General features: G+C 38.2%; 1 protein-coding gene across 2 annotated transcripts in view; it reads right to left on the bottom strand.

The window, feature by feature from the left end:
* The window catches only part of Elp4 (elongator acetyltransferase complex subunit 4), a 224,769-nt gene that overhangs the window by 168,633 nt on the left and 44,457 nt on the right, over positions 1 to 11,679 (bottom strand). For both annotated transcript variants that reach the window (XM_050147153.1, XM_050147154.1), the window contains exon 4: positions 9,289 to 9,417. In XM_050147153.1, coding sequence (XP_050003110.1) covers positions 9,289 to 9,417 — 129 coding nt within the window. The remainder of the gene's footprint in view (positions 1 to 9,288; positions 9,418 to 11,679) is intronic.

Here is an 11,679-nt window from a genome sequence, read left to right as displayed (position 1 = left end):
TATCCTGAGTGAGGTATCCCAGACCCAAAAAGATGAACATGGGATGTACTCACTCATAATTGGTTTCTAGCCATAAATAAAGGACATTGAGCATATAATTTGTGATCCTAGAGAAGCTAAATAAGAAGGTGAACCCAAAGGAAAACATATAGTCACCCGCCTGGATATGGGAAGTAGACAAGATTGCAAGGCAATAACTGGAACTTGGGGTGAGGTGGCATGGGGCCAAGGGGAAATGGGGTGAAAAACGTGAGAAGGGGAGATTGGGGGGAGCTTGGGGGAATGGGATGGTTGGGATAAAGGAAGGGTGGACACGGGAGCAGAGAAATATATATCCTAATTAAGGGAGCCATCTTAGAGTTGGCAAGAGACTTGACTCTAGAGGGGCTCGCAGGTGTCCAGGGAGATGCCCCCATCTAGTAGTACCTTGAGCAACTGAGCAGAGGGAATGTGAAATGACCCTATCCTATAGCCATACTGATGAATATCTTACATATCACCTTAGAACCTTCATCTGGCGATGGATCGAGATAGAGACAGAGACCCAAATTGGAGCAGCGGACTAAGCTCTTAAGACCCAAATGAGGAGCAGAAGGACGGAGAACATGAGCAAGGAAGTCAGGTCCACGAGGGGTGCACCCACCGGCTGTGACAGTCGATCTGATCTATTAGGAGCTCATCAAGGCCAGCTGGACTGGGACTGAATAAGCATGGGATGAAACCGGACTCCCTGAACGTGGCGGACAATGAAGGCTGATGAGAAGCCAAGGATAATGGCACTAAGTTTCAATCCTAATACATGAACTGGCTGTGTGGGAGCCTAGCCTGTTCGGATGCTCACCGTCCTGGTCCTGGATAGAAGTGGGAGGACCTTGGACTTCCCGCAGGGCAGGGAACCTGGACTGCTCATCATTCTCGAGAGGGAGGGGGAATGGTGTGGGGAGGAGGGGAGGATGTGCGGGAGGAGGGGGAGGAAAATGGGAAACGGGGAGGAGGCGGTAATTTTTCAAAATAAATAAATAAATAAAAGATTTGTAAAAAAATAAACATCCTATGTAACTAAGGATAAATAACAAAAATAAAAAAATAAAATACCAGACTAAAAAAAAATAAGCTGTAAAGCCTCTAATCAAAATAATAAGGGGTGACGGTAGGGGAATCCAAATTAGGAATTTTAAGGATGAAAAAGATAGTAATAGAGATTTTAATGAAATCAGAGGATCATTAGGGAACACTTTGAAAAGTTATATTCTAAAAAACAAAACCTGAAAAATTCCTAGACAAAGATGATCTACCAAAATTCAATCAGGAGTATCTGAGTAGCTTAAACAGATTCACAGGAAGCAATCATACTGAAGTAGTAATAAAAACCGTACCAACAAAAAAGCACAGTATAAGGAGGATTCCTTATCAAATTCTACCAATGCTCTAGCAAAGCCCCAACACCAATGCTCTTCATATTGTCCTAGAAAACAGAGATGACAGATTAACAACCCCCATTTCTTTGATGCTACCATTACCTTGACAATGAAAATGAATAAGGGTGAAATAGTCTAGTCGAAGAGAGGGAGAAGCAACAATATGAGCAAAGGGGTCAAGACTATAATTGGGAAACCAATAGAGACAGCTGGCTTGAGCTAGTGGGAGCTCACTGACTCTGGACTGACAGCTGGGGAACCTTCATAGGACTGAACTAGGCCCTCTGAATGTGGGTGACAGCATATGGCTGGGCCGTTTGTAGGGCCACTGGTTGAGGGATCAGGATTTATCTTTAGTGATGAACTGGCTTTTTGGAGCCCATTCTCTATGGAGGATATCTTGTTTAGCCCAGATATAGAGGAGAGGGCCTTTCTTCTGCCTCCAGTGATGTAGCAGGCTTTGTTGACTCTCCATGGAAGCCCTCACCCTCTCTGAGGAGTGGACAGGGGGGCGGGAAGGGGAGGTAGTGAGAGGAGGGGAGGGAGGTGGAAGTGGGATTGGTATGTGAAATGAAAAAGATTGTATTTCAATAAAAAAACTACAGACCAATATCTCTGATGAGTATGAATGAAAATTTTCAATAAAATATAGACAAATTAGTTTCAAACTCACACAACATAAGCATGTTTCATCCCAGGTGTAGTGGTTCGAATGAGAATGGCTCCCAGCAGGATCATATTACTGAGCAATAGTAGTAACATCAAAATGGAACTAGCACAAAAACAGGCATGAAAATCAATGGAACAAAACAGACCCAAACATAAGTATGTGTTACTACAGTCACCTACTTCTTTTTTTAAAAAATAGGCCACGAAGATATATTGGTCTTCAACAAATATCGGTGGGAAAACTGGATGTCTGTACATGAAAAAATAAAATTATACTGGAATCTATTACCTTGTACAAAAAACTAATGAAATAGATTAAAGACCTAAACCTGAAACACAAAACTGCTACAAGACAACCTAGGTGGCGCTCTACACGATACAGGGAGAGGAAAGGGCATGCTGAATAGGAGGACTCCATGTGCCCAAGAACTATGATTAACAACTGAGACCTCAGAAAGCTGAAACTTTCTGCACAGAAATAGAAACAATCAATCAAGTGAAGAGGAAAACCAAAGAATTGGACAGAATCTTTGTCACAATATTTCTGACAGAGGATTAATATCTATATTCTACAGAATATAGAAACAACAACAACCCCGGCGTAAAAAGAACAAAACAATACAAAAGAGACATTCCAAAGTAAGCCTCGGACCTGAACAGAAAGAGAGTTCTCAAAAGATGAAATAAGACTAGTTAAGAAATACCTTGAAAAAATTCATTAAAAGTTTGATGTTTCATCTCAACCGAGTCAGAAGAGTTAAGATCAACAAAAACTAAAAACAAATGCTGAAGAGGATGTGGGAGAAGGGGAGTCCTCATTCACTGTTAGTGGGATTACAACTGGTACAGCCACTCTGTGCTTCATGGGGAAACCTCAAAAAATTAAAAATAAACCTACCACATGACCTTGCTATACCATTCTTCAGCATACACCCAAAGGACTTAACATCCTATTCCAGACACTTGTTTAGCCTTGCTCACTATACACAACAGGTAGGAAATGGAAACAACTTATATGTCCATTAACTGATGAAGAGTTAGTGAAATGTTGTTTATATACGCTACAGAATACCATTAAGCTATAAAGAGAAGTGAAATAGTAAAATTTTCATGTAAATATCCAGAACTTGAGAAGCTACATTGAGTGGGTAACTCAGACCCAGAAAGACAAATGTCTTGTATTCTCTCTCATCTGCTGCAACCACAAAAACTGGGAAAGTAAAAGGGGACCATGGAGTGGGAGACAGTGGAAAAAAAGAACAGCAGGATACAAGTGATTTGAAAGGGTGAAAAACTGCAGCGGGTGGGGCAGGGGGTACGACACACAACCACTCTAATTAGGAAAGGGAGAGTGTGTTCAACACAGAAGGAAGGGGCTTGGAGGAAGATAAAAATATCAGTAAGGATGTATGAAAAAGTCATAAGAAATCCTATCTATTTATCTAAAATTACATATAATACATATAACTTTATGTGTACACATGTACATATATAGTTTAAGTAAGATTTTCCTACCTGGTTGACACTGCACTTCCCAAGAGCAATAGACAGATTATCTAACAAAAACCCCAATATCAGGAATAATAAGCACCTTTTTGAATTGTTGGTCAGGGGAGACTAAAAGACTTCCAAAACATTAGAAGCTATTGTTATAGCCTTTGGCTGCTTCCCTGAGGTTGAAGATGACTCCCTATTGCTGAAGACAACATGTACTTTAGAACACAGGTCCCAGAAGATCAATGCTGGATCTGAATGGAAAGCCTCCTTTCTGAGAACTAAATTTCATGAAACCAGAATGTACCATGTAAGCTCCAAAGAAGGGAAGCAAACAAGAGTCCTATTTAGCTATGATGCTTGTGAACCATAGCGGTGATCAGGAAGGCAAAATATCCCTAAAGGCATGACAATGGCACTCAAATTTTGGTGGGAACCCACAGCTGTCTAATTGAACTTCAGGCCACTGATAAGAGGAAAATCGTCCCTGATACTGGAAACGTAACTGCAGCTAGTGTGGTCATACATCTTGGAGGAAAACCTGCAGTAGCAACTCTACTAAACAAGAGTAATCCCTAGCTGCATTCTGAATCTACTTTTATATCCACAGACAAACATAGCTCTTACCACTCATGAAGGAAATTTCTCTTCACAGCAGAGACCATTACAAAAAAATCATGACCTTTGAAATGCCTCAATGAAGACATCTACAATAAAACTCCTGGACCTAAGGCTAGGGGAATCACCATGGAAGACAGGTAGAAAGATGGAAAGAACCAGAGACACAGAAAGTCTGATAGGTTGTTCTTGCTTCTCCAAGGAATAACAGGGAAACTACATCCACTAATTGTTAAGAAAATGACTACTTAAACAAGGAAGACACCAAAGGACATACTAACATGAATGAAGAAGTCGCAGTTACAGACAACCACAAAATGCTGAGAGCTGCAGAAATAGTCTTGACCAGGGAAAAGCCCACACCTGGCTATATAATACCAAGTGGTCATCTCTGAATTATATACATACAAGTAACATTATATGAACTGAACAGATTGTATTTACATATTTAGGTGTGTGTGTGTGTGTGTGTGTGTGTGTATCAACAATTAGAGAAATAATTCTGTAAATCTTAGAGAGAGGCAAGTGTGTGTGTGGGTGTATGGAAGGCCTTGGATAAAGGAAAGGGAAAGAAGAAAAATGTCATTATATTCATATTTAATTCAATTTATTAAAGAAAAATGTAAGAGCATATTATAAGCAAGCAATTCAGAAAGAACTGTTTCTTCAGTCTGTCTGAAGTTTTTGCTTGCGTTCCTGTCTAGATTTACAATGATGGACTATGTCTTGGAAGTATAAACCAAAGAAACTTTTTTGACCCTAAGCTGCTGTTGGTTAGTCTTATCAAAGCAAGAGAAGGGAAACTAGAATTTCTTAGTTTGCTTTCTATTGCTATGCTGAAAACCACTACCAAAAGTAACTCCAGAAGGAAAGGGTTTACTATATCATACAACTCCAAGAGAAAAGTTAGGGCAGGAACTCAAGCAGCAGGAAGCTGGAGGTAAGAACTGAGGTAGAGGCCTTGAAGAGATTCTGATTACTGGCCTGCTGTTCATGTCTTGTTCAGCCTGCTTTCTTCTATATCCCAAGACCATTTGCCCAGGGGTAGTTACACCCACAAAATGAGCTGGACCCTCCCATATCAAACATTAATCAAGAAAATATCCACACACCTGCCTATAGGCCAATTTGATGGAGGTATTTCTCTCAACTGAGGTTTGTCTGGAGTTTGTACCAAATTGACAAAACACTAGCCAATACATAGAATAATCAGGAAAAGATAATTCACTGGGTAGTGAATAACCATAAGTAAAAGAAGAAAACTAGATCAGTATCTCTTACCCTGCACAAAAATCAATGGATCAATAAAGGAACTGGAGGGATCTAAAATCTGAAGCTGAAGCTGCTCGAGAAAAAACCGATAAGACACTAAGGCATAGGCACAGGAAAGGAAGGCCTCAATAACACAGGAATAATCTCAAGTATCCAGAAATGGGATTACATATAATGAAGAAGTTTTTATAGAGCAAAAAAAACAGCAGAGTAAAGAGATTGTCTTCATTAATGGGTAACAATTTTTACCCACTATGCATCTGAAAGGGGGTTAATATTCATGATTTATAAAGAACTCCAAAAGTTAAACACAGCAAAAAAAAAAATTCCCAAATCACTAATGATCTAATAAAACTCAATAGATAAAGCACATGCCATTCTACCACTACCACTGAGACTCAAGCATTCCCTACTTTTCCCCTAAGTTTTGACCTGTTAGTTAACTCTCTTTCCTAAGTAGATGAGCTACATTTATCCTAGATTCTCAGTCACATCTACACTGGGCTAAACATGTGACAAACTTCTGAATATACACAATTCTTCTTTATTAGTTTTTAACGTAAAGGATTTTACATTCCAAATATAGTATGGCACATATTATATGTTGTTTACCAATGAACATTTAAGTTATTTTCAATCTTTCACTATTAAAATATGCTGTATGAATACTTTTATATATTCTACAGCTGTGTAAATATATTACCAAATTATCCTCTACAGAAGCTACATTTAAAATTTCTTTTAAAATTGTGACTGTGGGGGGGGGGTATGATGTGTGTTAAGTGTGGGCACAGATATAACAAAGGGCATGTGTGGACCATAGGGGTGAGCTCTGTGGACTGGGTGCTGGGTGTGCAAACACAGGGTTGTCAGGCTAGCACAGCAAGTGCTTTTCCCTGCTGAGTCATCCTGCCACTCTTCTAACACTTGTACTTTTATTAGTAAGAATGAGAGTATGACTTTCCCTCTATTGCTAATAAAGTCTTTTGACAAATACTTTAGAATATGGGGAAACCGATTACTGAGCAGTGAGAGGGCACGATTAGTTTTAAACTACATTTCTCTTATTGTAACTGCAACCAGACATCTCTTTTATAAGTTTGAGGGTCACAAAAATTTTCACTTCACATTTTTGCTGACTTGCTAGAAATTGAGTCGTCCTTGTCCATTTTACAGGATCAACATATCCAAGGAAAATTAGTTATTATTTTATATATGAATACAGATACTCTCTTGCTGTGGGACAATGGTCTGTACCCAATCACTTGTATTTTAAATAAACACTGATTGGCCAGTAGCCAGGCAGGAAGTAGAGATGGGACAATGAGAACAGGAAAATTCAGGGAAGAGAAAGACTCAGTCTGCAGTCGTAACCCAGACAGAGAGGAAGCCAGACACAGAGCAAGCAAGATGTGACTGCCTCGCCGAAAAAGGTACCAAGCCACGTTGTCGACACAGAGTATTATGGGCTAATATAAGTTATAAGAGTTAATAAGAAGATCTGTAGTTTGTTCATAGTTGTCTAAATCAAAGTTTTAACATGTTATTCAAATAAATTATATGTGTAAAAGGACAGCTTGCTATTACTTAATATGCTTGATTTGGTACACAACTGACGGGTGACTACTTGATATTGGCTGTATGTATTAACCATTAATCCATATATTTATTATTATTCACTATATAGGCATTAGTATATGGTAGACATACGGAAGAAAATGAAATAAACTATCTTCACAAAGAAGTCTCATCTGTGATGAAGGTATACAAACAATTAATTAGAAATACTGTGACCTAGGAAATATGAGATATTTTTCTCATTGCTATGATCAGCTATCTGATGAGAATTGAGTTTGTTATAGCTCAGAGTCCCCTCAAACAATCTGACATGGTAGCTAAAGTATCGCAGCAGGAGACTATGAAGATAGTCACATTGTTTCCATAGTCATAAAGCTGATAGAAGAATGCCCACGTTATATGTGCTTTCTCTTTTTTAAGTCCAGAACCTCAGCCTATGGAATGATACAGTCATATTCAGGTGGGTCTCCTCATCTAAATCTCTTTGGAAACACAAGTGTGCCTTGATGTGGGGTTCCCCTCTGTATGATGTGAATATGTTTTATTACCATTGGTTAATAAAGAAGCTGCTTCAGCCTATGGAAGGGCAGAAAAGAACTAGGTGAGAAAACCAAACAAAGATATAGAGAGAGAGTAGGCAGAGTCAAGGAAATGCCATATAGCTACCGAAGAAGACAGACGCTGGAACCTTACCAGTAGGCCATAGCCTTGTGGTGATACACAGATTAATAGAAATGGGTTAATTCAAGATGTAAGAGCTAGCTAGAAATACAGTTGAGTCATTGGCCAAACAGTGATGTAATTAATATAGTTTCTGTGTGATTATTTGGGTCTGGGAGGACAGGAAACAAATGAGCAGTCTCCGGTTACTGTGTCTCCTGGGTGATTCTAAATTCAGTTCAAGTTAACATTGAAAGTTAATCACTATAAATCCAATTGAACTGGATAGGTTTATGCTAACTTGACACCAACTAGAGTTATCAGAGGAGGGAGTTTCAACTGAGGAAAGAGCTCCATAAAACCCAGCTGTAAGGCATTTTCTTAATTACTGATCAATGGGGGAGGGCCCAGCCCACTGTGGGTGATACCATCCCTGGACTGGTGGGCCTGGGTTCTATAAGACGGTAGGCTGAGCAAGGCAGTAAGCAGTACTCCTCCATGGCCTCTTCATCAGTTCCTACCACCAGGTACCTGTCCTCACTGCTTTTGATAATAAACTGTTATATAGAACTGTGAGTAAAATAAACCCTTTCCTCCTCAAGTTGCTTTGGTCATGGTGTCTCATCACAATAGTAACCCTAACTAAGACACCATCTCTTAACAACTTCACAGCCAAACACATCATTTAAAACTATAATGTTCTAGGCTGGAGAGATGGCTCGGAGATTAAGAGCAATGATTGCCCTTCCAGACTTCCAGAGGTCCTGAGTTCAATTCCCAGTAACCACATGGTGGTTCACAACCATCTGTTATGAGATCTGATACCCTCTTCTGGCCTGCAGGCATACATGCAGGCAGAATACTGTATATATAATAAATCTTAAAAAAACTATAATGTTTTACTTCTGACTCAAGTCTCATGTTTATTGCAAAATATTTATAATATCTATAAGAGTTCCAAAATAACAAAGTTCTAAATATTACTCAGAAACTCAATGTCCAAAAGTCCTTCTAAAATTATAGACAATCTCTTTAGGAATATCCCAGGGGCTTGCTACACAGTTATCCTTGGCTAAACAGCAAGTCCAAGTAGACCCTGAACTACACAGGACACTTGTCAGAAAGAAAAAAGGGAAGGAAGGAGAAGGAAGAAGGAATGGAGAGAAAGAAAGGAGAGAAAGAAGGATAAGAAAGGAGAGAAAGAAGGATGAGAAAGGAGAGAAAGAAAGGAGACAAAGGTGAGAAGGAGAGAAAGAAAGGAAAAGACTGTCTAAATTATTCTGTTTGTGCTTGCTGAATCAGTAAGCTTCAGATTTAGTGAAAAATACTATCTCAGAAAGTAATGCGGAGAGAGGTGGAAGACACATAACATTGGCCTATATGAACAGACACACACGAAAGAAAACAAGTTCTATCTTGTATACTTCTAAAATACAATGGCATAAAATAATATTCCCCTTTCAAAATGAAAAAGTGGACCAAAGCCACAAGACCTAAAACATAGGAGGGCAAACGAGAGAGGGTCTACAAAGTGAAAAGAAGAACATTACAAGCTCTAGAGGTAGTTTACACGACTCGCCTGCATCTTGGGCAGGAACTGGTATCTCCAGGCTATTTTCATGCTGACATCTGCTTCCGGTGTTTTAGGGTCATGTATATCTTCAATCTCTTTTTTACCATTATCATCAAGTAGTGGTGCAGGGAGTTCCTAAGAAAACAGAACGACATCAACGTTAAATATGGTAATTTCTTGATCCATAATGACAGTAATACTAGAATTTTCCAAGCATTAAACAAACACGGGTGTCATGCAATTGGTTTAAGCATAAACAGAGTGATTTAGAGGTTTCCTTCCTCTTTCTTTCTTCATTTCTGACAAGTGTCCTGTGTAGTTAAGGGCACACTTGAACTTGCTATGTAGTCAAGGATGACGAGGAACCGCTCTCCCCCACTTTAATCTCACAAGTGCTAGGATGACCAGAGCTCACAATCATGTCCAGTTTATGTGGGGCGGAGGATTGAACTCAGGCATCTGTGCATGCTGGAAAGCATTCTACCAACTGAGCTCTATCTCTTGGCCTGAATGTAGACAATTATAAAGCAGAAAAGGGAAATGTCAGAATGAAGTTTAACGTTCTTTAGTGAAGTATTTTTTTTAATAACACTTGAATTTCTATATTAACAAAGTCAATTGCTATTTTAGCAAGAAGCATATACTAAAGAAGTATATACTAAAAAATTATACAGTTAAGCAAAGTATGAAATTGGCACTTATGTATATTATTGTTGTGTTCACCATGAGATAAAATACATCATTGTACAATATGTTTACTGGTTTTTTAATTCAAGAATTCAAAAATCTTATTCACTGAAATAATGGATGAAGTAACAGTAGAGACTAAAGACATATATTTTCCCAATATCAAATTGCTGGCTTTTGCTTTTTAAACAATGAAAATAGAATTTAAAATCTTGTATTAAATATAGAGGTCCGCCCCCTTCTTAATAGGGATGAAGGAGGTGCGGATGGGGAAGGGAGTAAATGGGAAAGGGGAGGAGCCTAGAGAAGAGGAGGGAGGGTAAATTAGTTGGTATGTAAAAGGAATAAAAAATATATTATTTAAATAAAAATTTTAAAAATGACTAAACCAAAAAAGAAAGCTATAAAAATATAGAGACACTGAATTCCAATTTATTATTTTGTAAGGTGACTTACTGAGTAGCTATAAAAGAAACTTTAAAATTATTTATTATGTGTTATAATTAAAAACAATATTTTGTAAGGGAGAAAAGTATGTCATGATTTTGTTTTATTTTTTATTAACCAGAATCACAAATGATAAGAATTTACCTTAGCAAATATAATTATATTTAAAGCTTATCTAAATTGCAATTTTTACTTTCAAGGTCAAAAACGCTTTCTTTCCTCTGAGACTAGGAAGGACAGGGTCACATTATGCGAGCTAGCCTCAAGCTTACGATCCTTGCTTCTCTACCTCAAGACTGATGGGACTACGACATATACCACAAGGCTCAGCTTATACGATTTAAAATGAGCTAAAATCAATACTTTAAAGTCTAGAATCCATTGGCTTTTAATCTTTCAAAGTTGTGCAGTTCTCACAACTGTATAAGCTTTCTGTTGCTGTGACAAACACCTGGACGAAACAAGATAAAATGTGGAAGGATTTAATTTGCTTTATAGTTTCAGAGACAAAGTCCATAGTCATCTCACTGCATTGTTTCCAGGCCCATTGCTAGACAAAAAAATGTGGAAGAGTGTGGAAGAGGAGAACTTCCCATCTCAGGATAACAGGATGCAGATACAGACAAGTATAAAAAGAAGGATACAAAGCCATGGTATTCCTGTCGAAGGCCAGACACCAAAGAACAAGCTCCTCTAATTAGTCCCACGTTTCACAATTCCACCATTTATTTCTCAATAGCCTATCAAAGTCTGAATCTTATAATGGATTAACCGGTTCATTGATTATGTCACAGCCTTCATGATCTAATCATCTCTGGAAATGTCCTTACTGCCACGCTCAGTGAGTGCTGTGCTGTACAAATCTCCCAGGTATCTCACTGCAACCAAGTTAACAATAGAGATTAAATATCACAGCCACTATCCAACTTCAGAATATCTTCACCATTCTGTATCCAATGCATATTCGAGAGCCAGTGTCAACTACCAATGTTTCTGTTTCTATGAATTTGGCTCTTCTGGACATTTTATATAGAGTGATACAAAATTTTACATCTGGTTTCTTTCACTTAACATGCTTATCTATGTTGTAACATACATCAGGACTTCATTTCTTTTCATCAGTAAATATTACATTGTATGCAATTACTGAATTTTGTTTACCCATTTATTGGATCTTTTCTACCTTTGAATGTTATATTACTATAAATATTCAAAAGAGTTTTATTATTTTTTAAATTGAAAAGTGATATACTTGGGTATTTG

The sequence above is a fragment of the Alexandromys fortis genome, unplaced genomic scaffold (genome assembly GCF_014885135.2).
Source record: "Alexandromys fortis isolate MF-2015 unplaced genomic scaffold, M_Fortis_MF-2015_v1.1 scaffold_12, whole genome shotgun sequence".
NCBI lineage: Eukaryota > Metazoa > Chordata > Mammalia > Rodentia > Cricetidae > Alexandromys > Alexandromys fortis.
Note: the sequence above shows the minus strand (reverse complement) of the source record. Positions and strands in the feature narration are given on the sequence as shown.